Below are 25,219 nucleotides of genomic sequence, written 5' to 3'. Positions count from 1 at the left end.
CTACCACGTGGCCAGCCAGCTTCACAAAGGTGCCATCTTCCAATGTTGCATCATTTCAAGCGGTGCCAATGGTTACATTACCATCGTTTCCATTAGGCTACATATTTTTCAGCCAAGCATAACTTTATCGTCCCGATCACCAACCGTTCGCTCGCCTCACTTCGCTACGTCACCACCTAGCACCTCCCTACTGCTTCCCAACAGAAAATAATGGAACGCGGCACCTCCACCGTGTCAGTCGCGTGTAGACCTACAAAAAATCGTGTCAGACATGTTGAATGCTTATTCAATTACTATATCTTTTCTCCAACACTTTCATTGGCATAAAACTGAAAAATATGAACTAAACCAGTGGTTCTCAACCTTTTTAGAACAGACGCCCCCTTGACCGCTTGATAAGCCTCCCAACGTCCCCCTTAACCTCATCATAAGACTGCCAACACCCTATTGAAAAATTATATAGACTAATGCCCCCAATGAGAATTAAGCCCTACCCCCACTCAGAGAGAGAGAGACAGAGACAGAGACAGAGAGACGGACAGAGAGACATACAGACAGACAGACAGACATACAGACAGACATACAGACAGACAGACAGACAGAGTATGATCATATATTCACTGACTTATTGTGTGGGGAAAGATTTTTGATGAAAAAAAATCTCATATCACCCACCATGACCAGTAGCCTGGTTCTCATGCAGACCCTCGTGCATTTTTGCCCAACTTAGTGAGCTTGCTGGTTGGTAACAACCATCTGCGTGAGAACCAGGTTACATGACCAGATCATTTAAGACTGCAAAGTCAGCCGTGTAGTTCTGGCAATTGTGACATATGCAATTTTTAGATCAAAAGATGATGAATTTTGTAACATCTCACTAGTGTTTCACACATGTCTAAAAAAAACCTGCTTGTCACATAAGGGACATATTGACTGACAAAACAAACAAACATCCAGTACAACACTTGAAACTAAATACTACGTTGATCATAATGAATCGTCTACAGCTATTTTACAAGACTGTAGAAAATGACTAAGCCTCTATGCAGAGAATTGCAAATGTTTCCCGGTAGTCATGAGTCAGATTCTAGTGGGGACGTGTGGGGGTGGGGGTGGGGATGGTGGACTGTAACACATGAGACAGAGGGAAGGGATAAAGAAACTATTCTCTCTGCACACACAAACAAAACGCCTTTCGTTACTTTCAAATCCATCTTAGCACTGAGGACAATCCTGTCAAATTGGCTTGTGTGGGGCATTGGGAAAGCTCTGTGCTGTAGTGGCACCCGGGAATTCTGTTTCTACTCAAAAAGGAAACGAAAACAATCAGCTTGCATTGGCTTCACACTTGAGTGCCTATAGCTCTCAAGTAATTTCCAATGCTCCGAATGCTAGTTACATATTAAACTATGGGTGGGGGCACAACACAGCAAAACACCTCACACCAATACCTACTACCATGCTCCTTCACTCTTCACTGAAGCCCTTACACATCCACATAAACACCAACTCACACTTCAAGGTGCACTGTGTAATATTTTAGCCGTTTCTTTCCCGAACTCATGCTGCACATTCACAAATGTTACCTTTTTCATGAATATTTACCATCAAAATCAAATTCTTTTTTTTAAATATATATTTTTAGGGGGTTTTATGCCTTTATTTGACAGGACAGTCGAAGATGGTGACAGGAAGCGAATGGTACAGAGAGACAGGGTAGGATCAGGAAATGACCCCGGCTGGACTCGAACCGGGGTCCCCGTGGGTGGGCATGAAAGCCCAAATGTGAGGGGCTTAGCGCGCTGTGCCACAGCGCCCCCACCACCATCAAATTCGAAGTACTCATTTAGACCGAGAAAATGTTTCATACATAGCCTACATGAAAAGGTGACTTCTTCATGTCCGCCGTTTTGAATGTCCAGAAATTGACATTATTAGCTGCAAAACTTGCTGTACATTGGTCATACTAGTAAATACTAGTTTATTACTTAGTAAATATTCATGAAAAGATCACATTTGGCAATAGACAGTTTCTATGAGCAGCACAGTTGCAATACCTACTCTGAACACAATCCTACACAGTGCACCTTTAAACATGCTAATGTAAATTTCTGATCAGGAAGACACATAAGGAAGAAGAGGAAAATCTTGTGCTACACTCACAGTCTCCTGTTTACTATTTACCTTTACATGTTGTTATGAGCGTACACAGGCCTGACGGACAATAGGCAGGCAGGCAGACAGGGTTTGTTTGATGTGTGGGGAAGGCGGCACGCTTGGGAGCTGACAGGATTGTGGGGTGTTGGAGGTGTGTGAGGGCAGTGAGAGCTGTGTGGTTGATTACAGGCGGGACAGGGGCCTCATGACCCCCCAGCGGGGCAGCTCTGACCTCTGACCTCAGCCCCAGCAGGCTCTGACACAGGCTTGATGCTTCCTCCAATAACACGACAGGATGAAAGAGGACACGGCCACTACAGAACTTTCACCTCACACTTCCTCCATGCACACACAAGGGCACTGTTGCAGCACCGGGAATCATTCAAAAGTGCTGGAGCATCGCACAAGGAGGTGTGGCAACCAACACTCATAGCACTGCTGCCATTTGAATGTCACTTTAAGTGTGCAGATTTTTTTTTTTACTGCAAAGTGAAATTGTATACGGTTTTAATAGTGCAAATGGAAATATATTAATGTGTGTGGATGGGAAAAGATAATGTGTTACACAATGTATACAGGGACAACTGTATCCTAATGGTTAAGGAGATGGACTTTAAATCAGAGGGTTGCAGGTTTGAATCCCACCCTTCCACTCTTTACCACACTCCATGGCTGAGGTGCCCTTAAGAAAAGCACCTAACCCCACATTGCTCCAGAGACTGTAACCAATAACTGTTTTTATCGCTTCGGATAAAAAGCGTCAGCTAAGTGTACTGTAATGGAATATACAAAACAAAATGTCAGCAATCAATTTAAATAAAACATAGCACACTATGAACTCTTCATACAACAATGCACATTATGTTGCAGACCGGGTGCTTATTCACTTTGTCATGTTCCTCTGCAGAGATGTCAGCTCCAAAGAGAACTCTGTGGACACCCCTCTGAGAGTTTGTGTGCAAACAACAGGTCCTCCACACTGTGTTTTCTGCTTACCAAAGGTCTGGGTCACACCGGTGCTGAAGTAGCAATTAATCCTGAGCTATGACAGCTGAGAGACGCTACAATGTTTTGGGTGCTGGGTGCACTCAAGTGTACTCTCTCGTTTGGACTAACAGCTTTTTTTCACCCGTCTTTAATACATAATACAAAGAAACACATTTTCTTTCAGAGCTGAAAAATCTTGGAATGCCCCGCTGATATTCACTTGTTCACTTGAGTGTAGGGTGTAAGTCTAAAATGTGTAGTACAAAGTTAGGAAAAGTTTTGTGTGTGTGTGTGTGTATGTGTGTGTGTGTGTGTGTGTGTGTGTGTGTGTGTGTGTGTGTGTGTGTGTGTGTGTGTGTGTGTGTGTGTGTATGTGTGTCAGTGTGTGTGTGTGTGTCAGTGTGTCAGTGTGTGTGTGTGTGTGCACGCGTGCGTGCGTGTGCGTGCGTGTCTGTCTGTCTTTCTGTGTGTACGTGCGTGCATGCATGCATGTGTGTGTGTGTGAAGCTGAAGATGCTGAGACAAGCTTTGTTCACAAATCATGTGCTTCAAAAAACTCCTCTACCTGCCCGCGCTGTCAAATTCCCCCACTGGCCCGCTCCCCTGGCGGGGCGGAGGGGAGATCATTTTAATTTAATAACAGCATGTCTCGCCTCTCTGCCGGTGCAGCAGTAAATCAGCAGATCACAGAGCAGGCAAGCAAGTGGTGTTACGCACTAAACCATCCCCCCAAGACACTTTCCTCTCCTCCTCACATCACCTGTCTCCCTCCAATCAAAGGGCAGAGAAAATGATCACTCATCTTGGACCTCCCCCCTCGTCTGAATGTCACTCCCTTTCTCAAAGGCTTGATGAATGGCATCCCCTTTTTCAAAACTTTAATTGCACACTCCTTTCATCTTAATTTGATGTTTGTTTCCTGTCGTTTATTTGACTGTGGCTGCAAGCGGCAAAACTATAATTTTAGATCTCAGGAGTTGTCAGAGCAGCAGCAGGTGGAATAAGCTTGTGGCCTATGCCAAGCACATGCAGAGAAGCTCAAATGGGCATAGTGAGCATACATTGTGTGTCAAGGCACCAGAATGGCTGCACACATACGCACACACGAATGCACGCGCGCACGCACACATACACACACACACACACACACACACACACACACACACACACACACACACACACACACACACACACACACACACACACACACACACTGACACATTAATTATAAGGTGTGTAATCTAATCCATTGAAATATACATACATGAAAAAGACCTCTACTGATGACAAATATAGGTATCAGCTATGATCAATAAGCATGGGTAAAATCTTAGAACAGGGAAAAGAGAGGAAAAAATCCTTAGTACCGACTCCCATCACCAGTTCTTAGATTATTAGTTCAACCACACTGATAAATTATGCTGTGTATAGATACATTTCTGCTCCTTCAAGGTTATATAACATGTAAAATGCAGAAACTGAGCGTGAGAGACAACTAAATTCAGGTCAGAGCACAGCAGGAAAGCTTCCTTTTCATCTGAGATCCAGAGGGGTCACTACTGTGAACTCATTAGAACAGAAATGCAAATGTTCCTTTCCTTAAAATGTACTTTTCTCATTTTAAAGTTTCCTTGGTATTTTCCCTTTACTTGCTGCACTAGCCTACATTAGCAAGCCTGGCTATATCCAATATACTTGCACCCTGAATTTCACAATGCTGTGCATATAGTGCACTCTACTCTAGAATGTTATGCATTCGCCTACTATTAAGACTATTATTTACATAATAAATGTAATACAAACGTTGGCATATTAAGGAGATGCTGAGTTGCTTTGTAATAATGTGGTGTCATGAGTAAATGAGAAGTTTAATGAAGCCAAACTTAATAGGTTATTTTACAGCAAACAATAGAGGAAAGAACTCCACAGAGTCCTTGGCAATTTTAGGCGAAAAAAAGTTATCCTGAATTCATCCCAAAACAACAGCAGCAAACAATAAGCCAGGGCTGTTGTTTTTTAAATGCATATCTTTGATAGTTGTTTGTTGTTATCGTTTATCCTATGTCAATTTGGGGGAACGAGCTTTTTCTTTCCTGCGCGTTTTCAGTGTGATTTTGTGGAGAGTTCTATGCGTAATTGACAAAAAAAAAATAACGATTGGGAATATCCTTGCATTTCCATAGTAGGCTATCATTGAAAGAAGCGATATTTATTATTGAACGAAAACAAAATTGAGACGAGTGTTAAATAGTAAGCAGTGTGTGTGTGTCTACTGAGTCCGCGCGAGCGCGTGTGGCTTTTTCCGCTGCACTCTGGAATGCGGCCAGTCTCGGCTCTTTTGAATCCACATTCGGATCCAAATCTAAAGCCTTTGATCTTTTTCGCTGTCTCCTTACCCGGAAGAGAACCCTTGCTTTCCCTCTCAGCTGGGATGAACGCACACGTGGAAATGTTGGCCCGTCTCCATCCTCATACCAAATTTAGTCATACAAAGGCGAAGGAGAGCGAGGGGGAAACCGGGGATGAAAGAACCAGCCGCTCCAAGATCAAAGGCAGCCGCGGCTCCTCCCGCTAACCCCACCTCCGTGCTTTATAAAGATCTGCCTCTTACTCCAAAGTTATTCTCACGCAATCTCTCCACAGTTAGCCGCAGAAACACACACTCCCTCGTGTTTTCCTCCTTTTTGTTTTCACCATACATTATTCTTGGAGGAGAACCGTATATTTATTTTCTTATCCAATATGCTGAACTTATAGTGGATATTGTTTAAACCTGGCATGGTTTCAATTACAGTTAGGCTATTCAAATTGTTCAAACTGTTAGAAATGCGTAATAAATAAATTATATTAGGCTTGCTACGTCTTGCTGTGTAGCCTACCGCAGATTCTGAGTCGTTAGTCCGTCCGGTATTAGGCCACACCAGTAGAAACTTGAAGAAACACTAGGCCAAGACATTTTTGCAATGGCGTCATCGTTCACAGCAGCATGCAAGATACTTTGTGTTTCGCATGCTAACTGTCAGCTTGTTTATAAAAGTGCAAAATGTTAGGCCTATAGCCTATGGTGCAAAGTGGTCGGGGTCACACCAAAACTGCAAACTAAAGACAATAGGTGACCCATCTTTTTTAGAGAGCCTATTTGGATTATGAACCAACTGTTTTGGCCAAACCAATCGCACAAGGAACTAGGAACAACGTTGCTCAGTCCACATAAAGTAGTGGCCTATTCCTGAATGTAATAACCCAAATGAAATATTTGACATTAAGCAGGAGACGCGTTTTGCTCGTCGTAATTTGGCAACGCAATGAAGACCCAAACAATTCTTCAACTGCACTCACACCATCTCACTGTGAGGACTCACCATCACCACAATTTTGGTCACATTTGAACTTTAGGTAGCCTATGGTCCTGAAAGTCCAAATAAATCGAAGTTGCCTCTGGATACATAGACGGCTTTTTCACTTTTCAGCATTATCCAAGGCCGTTTAATAAAATAATCCTATGTAGCATTGATAGTGAGAGGTCACATCACCAAATCAAAAAGCTCATAAAACGATGATCTTACACAAATTAATCTAGACTGACTGACGATACGCGATTCAGCGCGCGCACGGAGACATATTCGAATATTTCCAATAGCCTGCAATGTAGCGGAGCACAGAAAACTTCTACCTTCTCCTATTTTCATCAGTAGAGTGAGTCTGTAGATTGGTGTCAGCTTCGACACTGCATCCCCGCCTCTCTCTCCCTTTCCTGTCTACCCATTTGTGAGCTGTATAAATCTCTCTCCCTCTCTCAGGAGTGTCAATCGGTGTGGTGTCAATCACAGCAGCGGCTTCTCTTTCATCTTTACGCTCACAGTCACTGCAAGGAAGAGAGCAGAGAGAGGAGGGGGAGGAGAGCTAGCTACTTTACAAACACATCCACAGCCGCTACATTACTCGTGGAGCGGTGCTCCAGTCTGGAACTCTGGTCCAAGGCGCTTGACTTAGGATAACAGAACCATTTTATAGCGTTATTATTTTTGAATCAACACTTTCAGAGGTGTAGCCTACCCAGCCTGTAAAAGTAGCGATGGACATTCGGCGGGTTAGACTATTTAAAACACAGTGCTTATGCGTTAGTTTATTACATGTAGAGTGAACCTCTATTTTTCGAGTTTTCTTTTGTTTTTAATGTAACCGTTACTTTTTCACTTTTAACTTTTTTTTCAAGAGGACATCATTTGACTCTGGGTTGAGAGCGGAGGACTACACAAGGCATCACTTCGTCCACTTTTTTTGTTTATTTATTTTTTTCACCACGGGACCATCAAGGGAGCAATTCAGTGTTTTCTTCCGCTTATTTATAAGGCACGTCTGAAGTCTAACTTTTGTTTTTTTAAAGCGTCAGGCGGGAGTGTGCCACTCTCTCAGCGCACACATAACATCCGCTTGTAGCAACATCTTTCACTGCCTTATTTTGGACTCAGAGTAATTTGAAGAATCCATACAATCCAAACGTCATACCAAATCGCATTCCTGTTGCTTTAGCCAAAACACAAGCAGCGTGTTTGCACGCCGTGTGATCACGCCAGGCTTCAAGCATAGGTTGTAACCTGTTTGTGGAATCTCTCAACTTTCAGTTTCGTGATTTTTAACCCCATTGGAACTGTGCGTAAATCAAAATGCCACAGTTAGCCGGTGGAGGAGGCGGCGGGGACCCGGAGCTCTGCGCCACCGACGAAATGATTCCCTTCAAAGATGAAGGGGACCCACATAAAGAACAAATATTCGCAGAGATTAATCACTCGGAGGAAGAAGGGGACTTGGCAGAAATTAAGTCCTCTTTAGTCAACGAGACAGAGACAAGCCCAAACAGTAACAGTCATGATGTGAGTATAGCCTACATTCTTGGTCTGAGTTTGTTTTGGGTCAGGATGTGAAATGCACGGATCTGGCGACACAGGTGCGTCATGGAGAATTAATAATGGCAATATTGACTGGGCATAGGGTAGCCATATATGACTAACGGTAAAGAGAAAGATCTATGTTATAATGCATGAGGTGCCTTTATTATAATTATTATTATTATTATCATTATTATTGTTGTTGTTATTATTATTATCATTATTTGGCTATTATTATCAGGCCATTACACAGATAATAAAGGCCTTCTGTAAATCAGTCTAATATCCATAGGCTTTCTACATTGTTATTAAATCACACAAGATATATAATATGAGTTAATTAATGAGCCATTAAATGGGAAATAGTTTTATGCATGTACTCTGCAGTACTGAGGTGAAACAAGCTATCAATATTAAGCAAAGGAAATAAGAGTAAATGGTAAATATGTCATATAGCTGGATATCTGAATTTATGGCCTGCCAAATCAAAACAAGTTATTGCAAACAAGATTAAGGTTTGTTTCGATCTGTTTTACAGTAGGTCCTAGGTCTTTATTTTGGGATTGGAATATATTCTGTTTATAGATAGTTGTCCTCCTTATTTCCACATTGCCCATTATTTTTATGCAGAGGTACATTACATTTTTTTTTCAAGATTATTATTGCAAAATGAAATACAACCTGGAAGTGTTTTAGCTTGAAATTGAAACATTATTTTTTATCTTGAATGGAAACATACTGTTCATAAAATCACCAAAGGTTGTGCATGTAGGCCTACTGTCCTTGATCTCTTGTCACAGATATTGTGGCGACACTAAAATGTGTACGATGAATAAGAAGTATGAACTATGAAGCATTGCAGCATCGTATTTTGCAGGGACTCTGTGGCCATTTTCTTTAGAGCTTAACCGGGATATTGGGACCCATGCTGTGGAAGACGGCTAGTCTAATTTGCCATTAAATAATGTTAATGAAACACGGCCCTCTTCCACATCTCCTGCAAATACTGACACCAAGAAAACGAAATAAAGGGCTGAATGTTAATTGGGTATCCGGTGAAGTTGTCTAACTCTGCTGCAAGGCACCCTAAGGGAGCTGAACCCTAGGTCTGTTTTAACCATTTCTGTTTTGGGGGAGAGGGGGAGGAGGATGGATGGATGTGTGCATGTCTTTGGTTTGGTGGCATTTTGAATCAATATCTTCCATAAAAATGTTACCCCAACTCTAACCCCATAATGACGCTAGCAGGTGTCAGACCTATTGCGTTATGGTCAGGTTTTGGAAGCATATTGCTTGGAAACAGCTGCCTGCCAGCAGCCATCTAGATGTGATAACATGCAGTGATAATCTGGTGTCCTCAAACTCAAACTGACTTAACTCAGCTGCTTGTCCATTTCTGAATTTGCCTGAAAACAGAGATTAGTCGCTTAACGAATGATGTTGCTTTCCCCATTTTTTCATCATATTTCCTTACAGGGATCAAGGACCCAGATCCCTCAAGACTCATACCATGAAAAGCACAGAGATCACCCAGATGATGGTGAGTGAGTATACTGAAGAGGGCCTTTTTGTAGGCCTTGATACTAAATGTTGGAACCAATCAATTGTATTTCTCTTTTCAGTAATAATGTAAAAATAAGGTGACAGTCCACTGCTTTAGGTTGCCACTCAATCGATTATCAGTGCCAAAGGAAGCTGCTAAATGTATTCAACCACAATACACTATTTGTTCCCCATGTAATTGTGTTAAAAGGCCTAGAATGTATATACAATTCAGTCAGTCGCTGCTAGCATTTTTTTTCTTTTTTTTCTTCTGGAACCTATTTAGTAAACTAACAGTGGTAGAGGTAACACGTGCCGTCAGGGTCAGTTGTCGGACTTAGCTCAGTCCCACGTCACACCAAGTCCCCTTTGCACACAGACTCAGATACTACTGTGGCTGACAACAAGTTGTCGTGGTATTCACTTGATCTATGTGCTAACCCTTACTACGACACACTTTATGTCAAATCTATTGTGCTCAACTCCTTTTGTGCTCATGCCTCTATGAATGTACCCCCATCTCTTTGAGACACCAAACATTTCACCAGCATGTGTGCTCTCAATGCCCTTGTAGATATTACTGCTGCAGAGGGGCTTGCTGAGATGTGGCATGCTATTCACTTGCGAGTGTGTGCTCTCAGTCCAAAAGAGTGTGCTGCACTCGCATGGCAGACGACAGCAAACAGTGGGGGTGTCTCATGTTTTGACATGACTCTCTGGTGCCCTTAATTGTGGCTAATTAGCACGTAGGGGCTCCATTGTTCCCCTTCAGTGCCACTGACCTCCTGCCATGAAGCGTGATGAAGTGCTGAACAAATGCCAGTTTTGAAAAGAGTGCAGGTCAAATTAATTTAGTGTAATCATCCCACTTAACTTTACTACTTTCAGGCCTAAAAGGAAAGTTTTATGTTTATGATTTTAAAAGACTGTTTAATTTTTTGTTGAAAATGTCTGTTTTTTTCAGTAGGCCTAATAGTTTTATTCACTTGTAGCAAATTGTCTTTACATATTTAAATTGTTTATTTTACCAAATTACCCTCAAGATTCTTGTATTTTAACAGGCATTATGTACTATCAGCTTAAATCTAATTGTGTCTGAATCTCTATTTCTAGGCAAACTCCAAGACCTGTACAACAAAGGGCATCCATACTCTGGCTATCCAGGCTACATAATGATGAACATGAACAATGACTCGTACATGAACAACGGCTCTCTCTCACCACCCATGCCAAGAACGGTGAGTCACACTGCTCTGTCTGCCTGTTCCTCTTCACTCTGGCCTCCTGGCCTCTTTTCCCCCATATACTGTATATCACTTTGGATGTGGTGTGGTGGACCTCAATTTGTCCCACTGAGATTTGGTTGTCAGGTCCATTTCTAAGTGGGCAACATTTGGCTTGTATAGCAGCTCTTTTATTAAATCAAATCATATCAAAAATGAAAACATCCCATTTGCTTTATTGTAGTCCGTATATAATAGTTCTTATGACGGACTATGGAAAGAGCACGCTGCCAACATAAAATCAAAATGATCAAGTGCACTAGTTTCCCTGTAGTGGTCTTCAGTTGCCCACCACCTCCCATACGAAGAAATGATTTTATTCTGTCAGCATTGAGCTTTTGCTTCTGTGCAGTGAGACAAAAAATAATTCTGTGATGAAACCTGTGTCGTCCTCGTCCTATTCCTCCATCTGTCCTGTTTGCAAATTTTCAAGAGAGTCAAACAATATAAAAAGGAGCCAGTGGACACGCTAGCAGCTGCCCACCCTAATCCTGTTTGGTGTTTTTTGTGCGAGGAAGACACCCTGTCTGGATATGGCTGGCTGCTTCTCAGAGCCAGCGGGCTGCGGCTGCAGCTCAGGCCTGCCTGTGGAGTACAGAGAGCGCACTCATCACTTGCATTGTTCAGGGTGCAAAACCCCTCGCTAACATCTGTTGCATCCAAAGCCTGTGCTTGCACCCGGTGCTGTTTCTGTCACAGAGTACTGTTTCCATGCCGGGATGCAGAAAATCAGTCAGTTACCAAACCTCATTTAGGTGGTCATGATGACTGATGATTGTGGAGAAGCACTGATTTATGAGGATCAGTCCTCAAGAGTTTCAAGTTTGGGTTTGTTTACATTTGTCTGAAGGGGATTTCTCGCATAGTTGTATGTTTTTTAATTGTTGTCATTTTGTCATTTGCTAACAATTATTATCATGCAGTATTCAGTTTGTCCATTCATAAGTAATTTCTAGCCACAGTCTACTTGAGCAACATCTCTCTCTCTCTCTCTCTCTCTCTCTCTCTCTCTCTCTCTCTCTCTCTCTCTCTCTCTCTCTCTCTCTCTCTCTCTCTCTCTCTCTCTCTCTCTCTCTCTCTCTCTCTCTCTCTCTCTTTCTGTCAGTGTGTGTCTCTATCTGACTTCCTTTCGACACTCTCTCCCCTGCTGCTGTATGGATCAAATATGTGGGCAGACACAGTATCTCCGCGGCTTGGGATTGGTTTTCACTGACATCAAAGGCAGCTACTTTCCCCTCCTCCTTCTCATTACTCCCCTCAAGTTCGGATTGATTTCCATTGACCATGACATTCCTGGTCCCGCTTGCCCACCCAGTTGTACTGCTGCTGTTGTTTCCGCTGCTGCTTCTGACATGGACAGCTCTCTGTAGTAGGACCCTGTCCCTAAGCATTAGGAGCCTGGTGTGGCGTGGAGATGGGTGAAGTGGCTGCAGGTCACAACCCTCTGACCGGTGCTGTGCTGTGCCCACGATTCTAAAATGCCCACTTTCCGAAGAGGGCACTGTATGTGCATGCACTTTTAACCCCTTAAGACGCGGCTTTATACATTTGTTGTTACCAGTATGGTAATGACCAAGTCGTGGTGCATTACTAAAGGGCCTGTGTTGTGTCATATTATTGTAGTGCTATGGTAGTTATATTTCAATGACTATTACAGCGTGCCTCTGGAGGTACGGCGCGCATTAAGGGGCTACAATGAAATCATTTTAAATGTTTTGAAATTCTGTGAAGGAGAGAGCCTATAATCGATAAAAAAATGATCTGTCTTACTATTTCTTGTGTGTTGAAATTGTAGCAACCATATAGCCCAAGAGCAGACAAAAATGACCTCTGCCTGAGCCCTTCACCTCTCATTTAGCCATACCCCCTTTCCCCTGCCACCAACCTGGGGCCTTCAGCTGGTGAATCATAAGGGTGGTGCAGGTTTGGATTTCATTTGATGCTGTAATAGGTTCCTCCTTTGCTGCCCCCTGTGTGTCAATGGCTTTGACAGGAGGTCGTGTGAGGTTTTACTTTTACATATTGGATTATTTAGAGCAACTGTGTGTGTGATTGCTTGGCTGTCTTTCTCTCTCAGTTGCTGCCTGAGCAACGGTTATAAAGGACCTGGTTCTGTGTGCACCTAAAGCATAACCCAAGGTTCAAACATTCCACAAAGTCATGTAGTGTGTTTATGTGGTGTGGTATCTGCAACCCACAAAGGTTCCCTGGCTGCAGTCCACTCTTTTAAGTAGTGTTCATTACAATGCGTTGGGAAATGAGATGTGTTCCTTAACAGAGCTTTGGATTGTATTCATGACAATACAATATATTCTGTAGAGACGCTTCCTAGTTGAATGATGTGAGCTATTTAAATGGAAGTGCTGGAGTCTGGAGGAGTTGGGATCTGGTCATCCTGGACAGTAATGTTGGTAAGCAGCCTGGGGTGCGAATCGGTTCGCTGGTGAAGATTTAAAGCAGGTTTTTTGGCACTGGAGTGGTCTGTGCCCCCTTTCCAGCCCCCCCCTCCCCCCACTGCCAGAGCCCAGTGGCGATAAAGCTGTGGGGAGAAACTCCCACTTCTCTTTGATGTGGGACGTGACGGATCTCCTGCTCCATGTGGATGCGCCATGGAATCACAAACCCCACAAACCCAGGCTTACTAACAGGATTTAACACAGCACAACACTGCCTGGGCTTATGCGTGTTTGTGCGTGTGTGTGTGTGTGTGTGTGTGTGTGTGTGTGTGTGTGTGTGTGTGTGTGTGTGTGTGTGTGTGTGTGTGTGTGTGTGTGTGTGTGTGTGTGTGTGTGTGCGTGTATGTGTGTGTATGTGTGTGTGTGTGTGTGTGTGTGTGTGTGTGTGTGTGCATGTGCGTGTGTGCGCGCGTTTGTGTGTGTGTGTGTGTGTGTGTGTGTGTGTGTGTGTGTGTGTGTGTGTGTGTGTGTGTGTGTGTGTGTGTGTGTGTGTGTGTGTGTGTGTGTGAGTGTTGGTCTACCATAGCACAGTTGCAAGTGTGTTAAACATTCCTGTTGCCTTAATTATTTTGTTCATGAATACGTAACATCCGTCATTCATATCCCCAACCTCACTGAAGCAGCTATATCAGAATCTGTACTACAGAAATGCCGTGTCTGTGTCTTTCTCTGAATTGAACTGCGCAAAGTTCATGTTCATGGATGTGTGTTTGTGCATGTCCTCCTGCATGCGTTGTTCAATATTTACCCAAGACAAACCCAGTCCACACCATTGTCCCATACCGCAGCAGCATATGAACTGAGGGGGAGGAAGAGAGCTTGCGTCATGTGCGTGCCAAACTCTTGTGCTGGTAGAGAGCTCTGTTGTGCTCTTGTGTGTGCTGTCGTGAGGCGTAGGGGACAGCGGCGGCACCCTCATGTCATCTGCCAGGTCCTTCTCATCGCCCACATGCCTGGACCTCACAGAGCGCTCCTGCCCCCAGGCCTTTCAAACGCGGCGACTCAGCACACTCAGGCCTTCAAAACAGGGCCATCGATACCTCATTTACATCCAACACTCCCCTGATGCATAAAAGAAACACCAGCATATTGGATCCATGTGTCCTCTCTGCTCTTGTAAAAGCGCCCCCTGACAATGTATTGAGTGTGGCACTTTTGAAATGCCCCTTTCAGGCAAAATACAGCTGCACCATTTTGTATCATGTTGCAACATCAAAGCCTTTGGCATCATGATTATGACATAATAGCCTTTTTTGTGAAAGTCTTACTTCTTGATGTGGGCTTCTTAATGATTTTTTTTTAGGTTTAGGCATTTTACCCTTCACAGAGAACTTTGCAGGTTACATTGTGGCAACTAAAGCAGTAAACTGAATGGCTAATGGAATTTCTTTTTGGTGTGTGAGAGACTTTGTGCTGATTGAAAATTCATAATTCATGAAACCTTTTTTTAAAGACTAGCATATTGTAAGAAAAAAACATTTTTGAACAGTGTTTCCATGTTTTGAAAGAAAAATCCATAACACTGTTTGGTCTTTTAATGCTTCTTGCCTCTCTGTTGAGGCTCGGTGTGTGAGCTTGGTCAGGGTCTTGGAGCGCTGGTGGTGGTTCTGTGCTCCTGTCAGGAACGTTCTGCCCTCTGTCTCACCACCTGCTGGGGTACAGTCACTCTGCACCCACTGAAGCCAGCCTTGAGCGGCGGCCCACATGGGCCACAGTTGTTGTTGTGTCGGACTCTCAGCGCAGAGCCTGGCCTGACCTCCATGCTGGGCCCGCTGTTTCTTTTCCACCACTGACCACCGCAGCCTCTGTCACACAGTGACTGCATCCCACATGTATATTTCATCCAATTTGGCCTGTAAGATAGCTTCACACAGATAGCTGTAGTTGTGCAGTAGTAAACAAATAATTAATCATCAATTCTTTCTGTATTTGAATTATGCTCTTGTTCACTGAACTCTTCAAATCAGAATTTGCACTGAGGGTTTCTACGGGACTGTGATCAGGTTGTCAGTGACAGGGCGACCGCTGGCCTTGAGGGGGAGTGCACATGCGGGGGTGCGGGTACACGCCTCTCTTCTCTACTTCACAGGGAGGCTCAGGCTAGAGGACTCCTCTCACAGCTAAGGCTGGAGAGATGATCAATAGCAGTACTGTTGCAAAAGGGTTTGCCATCTCTCTCTCTCTCTCTCTCTCTCTCTCTCTCTCTCTCTCTCTCTCTCTCTCTCTCTCTCTCTCTCTCTCTCTCTCACTTGCTCACGCTTTTCATATTTTTTTCAGAAGCTCATTATTTTTGCTCTGCTGTGGCTGTGTGAGTACAGAGTCTCCCATGCTCTGTGGGTCTGACAGTGCTGAAATATTAATGGTCCCTGGTGTAGGAGTTTGGTAAGGGCCTTACAGTGCTACAGTACAAAGGGTGCCTTGCCACTAGGCTTTATTAGCCAAGCTGTTAAACGGATAGATGGATACAGCTTTTTTTTTCTCTTTTCACTTTTTTCTTACCAAGAACATCAAAACATTTCTTTTCCCCAACCTTATTCAAGCTCTTAGATACAGAGGGACTTAGTGAGAAGCAGTGTTTTTGTTTCTCCAACTGTAGTCTTACTCATTCCCTTTTATTTTAATTCTTTCTCTTTCTTTTTTTCCCTCTCTCTGTGACTGTCTGACTGTTCCAGCCTGTGGAGAAAGGATGGGAGGGAGGGTGAAAGGGGAGGAGGGGTTTGCTATCAATTCATTTTGTGTGGTCTACGCCATAAAAAACACCCTGTTCTTTGAATGTTAAAAGAGCCTGTCTTTAATTTTTGGGAAACCCATAAAAGTTTGTCGCTCCTTTCATATCTGCCCCTGAATTGAAAACAAATGCTGTATTTTCCCCCTTCTCTTTGAACTGCCCAATTATGGAGTTGTGAAAATAAAAATCACCCCCCTCTATCTCTCACTCTGTTTTTGCTCTTTCTGCTGAGCACTTCTCAATTTTATTCCTTTTCGTTTCCTTCTTGCGCTTTTCCTTTTCTGTTTTTCTCTTTTCCCTTCTTTATTTTGCTCCTTAAGTTTTCTCTCCCTTTTTTCACTCATTTTTTTCACCCCTCGTCTTCCCCTTGTTTTTGAAGAAGAGGAGGGGGGATCACTGATGTCAAAGTCAAAACCAAGAGCATTAAGAAAACTGGCGAAATGCAATACAGCTGCAATCCGACATGATGCTGGAAAGTGGGGCTGAGGAGCAGAGAGGCTCGGCGTATTCCCAGGGCGCGCAACTGCTCGCGGCCTTGGCTTTGATCTCTTCAAAGCCTCCTACCTCCTACTAGATGGAGAGGCTTGGCTGCTGCTCGTGAGGGAGGGAGAGAGAGAGCAGGAGGAGAGAGAGAGAGAGAGAGTGCAGGAGGAGAGAGAGAGAGAGAGAGAGAGAGAGAGAGAGAGAGAAAGGGGTTGGAGTTAGAAGGGGGAAGGGAGGGGAGGTGTGTGTGTGGGGAGGAGGAGGAGGAGCGGGTGGGGTGGGGGTGGGGGTGGGAGTGGGGGTTGGTCTGTGGTCTTTTCCTTTACAGGCTGAAATCAATCACAGTGCCGGAGCAATTATGTGTAATTCAACGAGGGCTCAGATTAGTGGGTTTGTTACCTGAGCGACTGTGTCTGTAATCTCCACGACACACCGTCCGCCTGCTTAGCAAAGGCAGGGCAGGGTGGAAGGGAGGGGAAGGGGGAGGTCGGGGGAGGCACTGAAAATCGAGCCACGCTGCTGTCCAGCAGAGCAGAAAATGGGGACACAAAGGGGTGATTACACTTGCAGATGTCCCCGTGTTTAGCACCAGCGCTGTTTTGGTGGCGTGAACAGTGAGGTTGCAAGCGAGCTAACGAGGCGCTTCTTTGTGGCGCATGGAGCCCGTGCCCAGAGCCCACACACCCCTCCCTTCACCCTCCTCCCTATACTCCACTGCCACCTTGGTACTGGTGCACACAGTGTCCACCTCCCTCCAGGCGCCCAATTTGCTTTGGCTGAAAGGAGCCTGCAGTGAAGGGTGAATGGCCACAGACTGTCACAAACCTCGTAGTGACGCACTTCCACTCGCCACTGTCTTTTTCCTCCCCTCATTTGAACGTGAATTGAGTTTTTGTTCTCCTTCTGTAGGGAAGACTTTTTAATTGGCAGCTTTCCCCTTCTCACTGCAGACCCCCTCCCTCCCAGAAAACATTGATTACCTTTAGACAAATTGTGATCATTCACCCTTTGGAATATATTTAAGCTCTGTTCAAACTGTGTGAGCTTTACTCTTGGTATGGGATTGGCTCACACACTCACTTTTACTCCAGTCTTCTCTCTCTCCATGTCTCTCTGTCTCTGTCTCTGTATGTCTGTCTCTCTCACTGTCTGTGTCTCTGCAACCCCGCACCCCCCCACCCCCTCTCTTGCTACCGTATGCAGTGAGAGCTGCGGTGAAAATGAGAGCGGCTCCTTGTTTACTCCATGACAGTCACTTGATGCAGGATGATGAAACCCATAAAAATATTCCGCAAGAATGTGTTTGTTCATCTGATCAGGGCTTTTGTGCTGCTCATACCTTTGATCAACCACTGTGGTGGCCATTAGAGGCAACTCGGTCTCCCGTGGGGATGTACACATTTAAGGAAATTAGATTTCCAGTTCTGGTAAAGGACTGTGAAGTAAGGATATTGATAGCTGTTCATTCACCCAGTCTAGAATGACCAAACAAATCAAATATTTAGCACAAAGTTAATGTTTAAGTGATAAAAAGGATTTTTTTTAAAAAAATCAACCATTTAACCAAAACCCTTCCAGCTACTGGCATGTTGATTTTGTGGTGGCTAGTTTAATTGTGAAGACAGCAGCGTGTCTGTTTTTGTAGGATTTTGATTGACAGGGAGGCTCTGGTCATGGGGGTGGGGATGGCCTTATACCCTTGCATGGGGGCAGGTGAACCTTTTCATGTCCACCCAAAGCAGGGACATCAGAGACTGTGCTGCCACTTTGAGTTGCCAGCCATCAAACAATGCATCAAAATATCAAATCGATTCAGCTGTCCCTGAGCCTCAGCCAGATCAAAGCAGCCAAGGAACTAGGCTGCCATCACCAAAACACATTGCATTCTGGGTAAAAAAAAAAAAACGAATGCTAGGGGTGCAAGGTCTCAGAAAGATCTAGACTGATACATTCTCTGCTCTCTTCATGGCGTACTTTGATGCTGTCTCTCCCTCTTGGGATCAGTGAGGTGCAGGTGAAACCTCTGATGTGCTGCCCGTCATCTTGGTGGGTCACACTGACCTCAATGAGACCACTGCTGGCCTTTGAGTCTTCCAGAGAGAAAAAAACGGTCTTCTTTTACGTTAATCTCTGAGGGAGGGAGCTGCACCACGCTTGACTCTTAAATTGAAACTAATCTGCCCAGTTGGCTATCCTGTTGCTTTTATACAAGCATGCACAGTGCGTGTGTGTGTGTGTGTGTGTGTGTGTGTGTGTGTGTGTGTGTGTGTGTGCGTGCGTGCGTGCGTGCGTGCGTGCGTGCGTGCGTGCGTGCGTGCGTGCGTGCGTGCGTGTGTGTGCGTGTGTGTGTGTGTGTGTGTGTGTGCGTGTTATTAAACGTCAATTTTTTAGACCACTTAGTCACCTGGACATAATTCATGGGCGAGGATTTGTCAAACAAATACACTGAGTAAGCCTTTAGGTTTGGCCCCTTGCTCCCAACCTTTGTCTTGTGTCCCTAGCGAGACCCTCACCTCAATAGAAGCATGGCCTAGCACCTACTTCACCCTTGTGTTTGGCCATGTTTGGACACACTCGTTGTGTTGTTTGCTTAGAGTCAGACAAAAGCCACAAAAGACCTCTTACAAAAGTAAGGCAAGGGGGAGGGACCACTCTTGTTGGTGAGTTGATTCTGAAGAGGTAGTTGAAGTACTCCCTAGTCATAGAGGGGTGGAGAATAGCCATTTGTTCACCCGGGATTACCGCCCCTCCCCGCCGCCCCCTTTCTCTTTCGCACTTCTGCTTTCCCTCTTTTACTCTTTCTGCCTCTCTCTGCATCCATGGAGCCACACAAAGCTGAGAACCCTGAAATGCTTTTCATTGTTGTAAATAGCAATGCCTAATCCATTTCAATGCATAGTCACATATTATGTACCTCATAGCAACTTGGTGTTTTAAAGAGTAGAATCACAATGTATGGAGCTAAAGAATGTATGTAGATAAAAGTGCTCAAATATAGGTTATCCTTTTTGTTTCCATACCCATAATCAACACAATAAATAGCACTTTACTGAGCTGCGTGTTATATGTAGGCCTATGTTTGACCAGTTTGTCGAAAAAGCTTGTGTACTAGCGCACATTGTTAGGCCACAGGTATGGTCCATTAAATTCTACCAGGGTCTTGGAGCTGTGCAGCATTTGTTAAGAGGATAGCCACCGGGCTACATGAAATCCGTAAGGTGTGGGTTTTGGAAGTTGTTGTGCGGAGGTGAAGAGGCCAAGGCTCTTGTTACAGAGGTCAGAAGTTCAGCTGAGAAGCCAAGCAGGTGTCAGGCCTGAAGCGTGTGGGTTTCGTGGACTGTCTTGTGAATGAATCTGCCTCAACTAACCTTTTCCAGCGGCAAGCTTTATCATACTATTCCCTACTCGACTAGTCTTAACCCCCATTTTTTGCTTTTCCATCATCCCGGGTGCAAGCAACTATTTTTAGTTCATGCTTTGGCGAACTTCCAATCGGGTAAAGTCAGTGTTATAAATGTGATGTGTCAGCCTGGAGATATAGAGACTGGAGCTATACTATTTGAACCCGTGCAGCTGAATGATAGGCCGACTTCCTACTGGCCGCTAGTTAGTCACGGCAGATACTTGGTGTTGAGTGATGGTTGATTTGTTCTGATATGAAAATCAGTTCATAACCAAATGACATAAAAACCGTCTCTCACTAAACCTATGTAATGTAATGGGTGCCATTAATCAATTCTTGTTGTTCATTGGAAGTCAACATGCTATACCTGCATTATATACCATTTTCTATTGTCTTTGTGTAACTGATTTGCTAAAACTGCAGAGTGTAACAATAAACACAATAGCACAATTCACTTCCAGGAAGACCAAATACAGTTTGAGTGTATTTGAAAGTGACACCTTCAAGGAGAATGAGGCGAAGCACACCACAACTAGCAAAGTCTAGCTATCACTGACCTAAACATAGTCTGGCTAACCTCAAGTCTATGTTCTCTCTTTGTTACCGAGCAATGCTGCAATTGGTTGAACCACTCGTTTCATAATGTCTGCTGAAACTCACACTTACTCACTCATGTCATTGTGCTAAATCCATTGAATTTGTGTTTTCATTGGCTCCCATTGTCATGGAACACAGAAGTGACAGAGGTAGCCAGCTTGTCCAGACAGACTTGGTTGCATAATTTTGTACAGTGTCACTGGAATTATTGGAGGGCAGAGGCTATCAAGGTCCTATTCAAGTCCCTGACCTTGGCACGAATATCACTGCCGTTGGGCATGTATTCATTCTTGAGGGGTGGAATTGTGATGGCGGGTTCAACTGCCCTTTTTGTCAAGGGATATTTTGAATCGGACTTGCTTTTTGAATCGGACTTGCTTCACTGCAAATGTGCTACAATAGAACATAATACTGGAATGTTGTTGGGAAATAATTTGTACAGTTTGTCAGTTTATGGACTTTTGACAATGATAAAGGCCATATTTGTTGCCAGATCACTGTGATGGTGTTAAAACATTTTTTTTTCACATGTATTTTACAGAGGAATTCCACTGTGCTGTCGGATTGCTCTCTTAAAATGTCTCTGCTATAGACTATTTGATGGGAAAATGATGGTCTTTTTAGAGCTGTAGAATCTTTAGTAATCTGACTATATCCTATAGCAACCATGGACCCAGTTTGCTGTCCTGCATGCATTTCATTGCCCATTCCTCTGCTGTTTGCTCTTGTAATTTAGCCGTCCAGTTCAATGCCTGATCACAGTTTCTGCCAAAGCACTGGTGCCGATGCTTGTGTCTATGAAACTAGGTCACAACTCGGCATGCCAGGCAGCCTCCATTCAGATTCTGTCTCTCTCTCATTTCAAATGTGCTATTCTCACACAGACGTGTGCATTCAGTTGCTCCCTGTTACACACATAAACACAGACACACACACACACACACACGCACACAGACACACACACACACACACACACACACACACACACACACACACACACACACACACACACACACACACACACACACACACACACACACACACACACAGAGAGAGAGAGAGAGAGAGAGAGAGAGAGAGAGAGAGAGAGAGAGAGAGAGAGAGACCATCCTATTGTCAGTTATTGAAAATTCCTCTCGTCACAGGGGGGAGTATTAGGGCCGCTGAGAGTAAACTTACCACTTGGGCGCACCACCTCGAAAATACTGGAGCTCAATTTCCCCATCTCCACCAGACTCCTTTAATCCAGACTGACAGCCTTTCACGTGTGCCATACCTGTCTGAATCCTGTTCCTGGGCACAGCAGGCAAATCCCTCTTATTTGCCCACCATTCAAAGGTTTATGCACACTGTGTGCTTCTGGGATGACTCCACCAGCAGATTTTAAGAATGCATTCATTTATTGCATTATATGTTGTATGTCGTTGAGTGTGGGGGAAAATAACCAACAGTTGGTGCTTTCAGTCGACACTGTGTTCTGTGTCTGTGGAGCAGTTGGTTAGCGGTTCAGTCGGCTAACGGTAAGCGCGCACACTGCCTGTTTATGCAGAACCGCCAGTTGCCATAAATAGATTTTAGCAGAGAGCTAGCAGGCAATTGGAAAGGGAAATAAAACTGCTCAGCATGCTGGCTCTACTGTACGGGTTCACAGAGACCTTCGACCTCCTTCCATCTTGGGGCATTGCATCATCAGTAGTGGTCGTAAACCAGCCAAAGCTCTCTCTTTCCAGGGATCCAGGTGTCTGGCCTATGGGGGCTTGGAGGAGGGAGGAAGAAGGGAAGGCCTGTTTTCCCTTGCTGATCATGCCAAAATTTGGTGCCTGAATGAAAGGGCAGTAGGTCCCAGTGTGCCTGCTTCATCACACCTCCCCCTCATATGTGCATACGGAACAATGTCCCACTGCCTATAGATTGTGTGTGTGCGCGTGCGTGTGCGTGTGCGTGTGTGTGTGCGCGCACACGTTTGTGTGTGTGTGTGTGTGTGTGTGCGCGTGCGTGCGTGTGTGTGTGCGTGTGTGGGTGTGCTCATGCACAGGCACAGGCACAGGCACTGCATGTGCATTAATGTGTGCGTGCACATATGTGTGCATGTGTGCTAGTCTCCTCACATACTGGCTCTGGTCAGTGGGAGTAGCCAGTCCTGCTGGTAGAGCCTCTTCAGTGGAATGTTTGACCTTTCCTTGGTGCTTTGATGTGACCAGCTCCAGCTGAGATAATGAGCCCTGCGCCTGGCTGCAAGGTGAACATGCTGCAGGGGTGCCGAGCGCTCGGCCAAACACACAGACAACCCATGCACAGCCCTGACGTCCCAAGCACAACGCCCCCACACAACCAGGCTACTATTCAGCCCTCTCACAACCTCCGACGGGTGCAACTGACTCTACATACATGACCGAAGGCCAAACTCTTATAAGAAAAATGAAAAACATTTATCCGAGCTTATACTGAGCAACTGGGGAGCAAAGAGCTGTTGGATAGAGGAAACGATACCAGAAAATCATCAGAAAGGGGCGTAGTAGCATGAACGCAAAAAACAGTAGGTCATGTGACATTTTTCAGCTTTTGTCGAACTCAGCAAAATCAGTCATAGTGCTTTAGGTGCCTGAGCATACATTTTCATTTTTGAACTTGACAAAATATGCCAGAAAATAGATAGAGTAAAAGCCATGGTGGTGTGGCATAGCTCAAAGTGTGCAGTTGTATGATTAGAGTTGGCTGTGTAATTGAGGGGTCGAGAGGGAGAGAAAAGGAGAGCGTGATTGAGAGGAGGGGAAGAAGGCATAAACTCCATGCAGTCTCTTAGGCGCTGGAAGCACGCCATGGATGTATCATTGTGTGTTTCTTTTATGGTTTGCGTCTGTCAAAGCACTGGGGCCACATATGCTGGTCATGTGCTTTTTCTCAGGGCGTTAACAGGATTTGTTTGATGTGAGTTCCTTTGGGGGAGGGGGGTGCATCGAGTATGAAGATGGCAGCTTGAAAAGTGCTGGCCGTCTTTTTCGACTATTCAATTTCCTGTATTTAGGCATTTTAACCATTGAAATGAAAGCACAATCTTTTACATAAATGGAACAGAAGGGAAAATTCAATCAGTGATGTGGCCTGTGCTCTATTTATGACAGTATTGATATGAAAGCCGTGGTATAAAAATCAAGTATCATGATTAGTTTACAATAATACATTTTAAAATATTTTCATAGAAATATTAATATTTGTGAAATAGATTTCACCTTAGTTCATTTATATTTAAACTCATTACAATGGTGTCCCATGTCCCTTCTCAGCATAGTCCTCCGTATTGGTGGATCACAGGAACAGAAGAAAGGAAAAAGTAGAGCAGAGGGGGGTGGTGTGGGGCTTTGTGGATGTAAATTTCTCTCCAGGGCAGCCTTTCCTTGAGTTACTCTCCTCCTCCTCCTCCTCCTCCTCCTCCTCCTCCTCCTCCTCCTCCTTCTTCTTCTCCTACTCCTCTTCTTCCATCCCCTTGTTCGTCTCATTACCCAGGGCACGTGGCGCGTGATGCCGGCTCGCCTTTCTTCTCCATTAATTGGGTTCGGTTACATTAAGCCCCACGGCCAAGAGGCCATCCTGCCAATAACACATTCCATTTTCAACACTCCGCTGAAGACCGGGGGCCTCGTTCCTCTCGCTGAATGCTAATTGGTTATAAATGTAAGTTTCCTCTTGGTCAAGCCTGTTTTGATTGAGGGAGACGAACCTGTTTGGTTTATTTTTTAATTTATATAAATGTGTAAGTCATGTGAGAGGCACCTCTAGTGAGTCGTGTGTTTTCACCTTTTGTTTTAGTAAGGTCATGCATTCCTACGGATGTGAGTGGGAACACCTGGTCTGCTCCCTGTATGGCAGCTCAGAGGAGGGTGTGCCGGTCGTTTTGTTTTCTTTCTGCACATCCAAACGTCAGCAAGCCAGCGCCTAAATCCTTGGAAATCTGACCCTGACTGTGAAACAATGTGCAGAAAATAGACTTTAAGTAGTAATATTCATATTTATTAGCAGTCTGTTCATACAGAAACATCTTCAATGAGAGACTAACACCAGCCCTTCTGATGAGAAAATGAAATCCAATATTCTTGGTGTGTTTGGAGAAGGGGTGGATAGAGAGTGTGAGTGAGTTAGAGAGAGAAAAAGGACAGTAACACACCCCGCGCTGCCTGTCTGTTTGAATATGTGGGGGAAGTCAAACAGTGAGCAGGTGAGCTTTGGGCAGGGGCGAGTCGAGATGAGGGGGCTTCAGAGAGATTTAGCAGCATGGGAATCTGTCGCAACCACTTCAGTCACCATCTCCCCAACTGTTTGCAAAACACCTCGCACCGTTTTGCACACACACTTGATTGTAGCCGGGGGCATGAGGAGTCCTCATTGCATATAAATTACAGAAGTGGGAAGCGATTATTATAAAAATCCCGCTTCCTCTCTCTCTCCTCCACACAACCCCACCCCCACCCCCTCATAGCACAGAAGCAGGGTAATTGAGTGGAGCACAAAAGGGTCTGGTGGTGTGTGGAGAATGTTGAGGGAACGTAAGGATAATGCTCCAGAAATATTTAAAGGGCTGTCTGGAAGAGTGAGTAGGGGGCAGCAGTTGATGTGATGAAGTTTAACAAGAGATCAGCAACGTTTTTAAATGGGCCCACTAAACACAGAGTGCTGTTGAGCCCAGGGTTGCAAGGAGC

The 25,219-nt window shown here is 44.6% G+C and overlaps 1 protein-coding gene across 5 annotated transcripts in view; it reads left to right on the top strand.

The window, feature by feature from the left end:
* The first annotated feature begins 7,055 nt into the window (after positions 1-7,055).
* Positions 7,056-25,219, top strand: part of lef1 (lymphoid enhancer-binding factor 1) — a 42,617-nt gene continuing 24,453 nt past the window's right edge. For all 5 annotated transcript variants that reach the window (XR_010038097.1, XR_010038096.1, XM_063218325.1 and 2 more), the window contains exons 1-3: positions 7,056-8,018; positions 9,510-9,573; positions 10,689-10,813. Coding sequence is in view for 3 of the 5 variants with exons in the window: in XM_063218325.1 (XP_063074395.1) it covers positions 7,812-8,018; positions 9,510-9,573; positions 10,689-10,813 (396 nt within the window). In the remaining 2 variants the exon portion in view is untranslated. The remainder of the gene's footprint in view (positions 8,019-9,509; positions 9,574-10,688; positions 10,814-25,219) is intronic.

Source organism: Engraulis encrasicolus, chromosome 16, assembly GCF_034702125.1.
Source record: "Engraulis encrasicolus isolate BLACKSEA-1 chromosome 16, IST_EnEncr_1.0, whole genome shotgun sequence".
NCBI classification, from domain to species: Eukaryota; Metazoa; Chordata; class Actinopteri; order Clupeiformes; family Engraulidae; genus Engraulis; species Engraulis encrasicolus.
The sequence above is the reverse complement of the archived record's forward strand: the minus strand, read 5'-3'. Positions and strand labels throughout refer to the sequence as shown.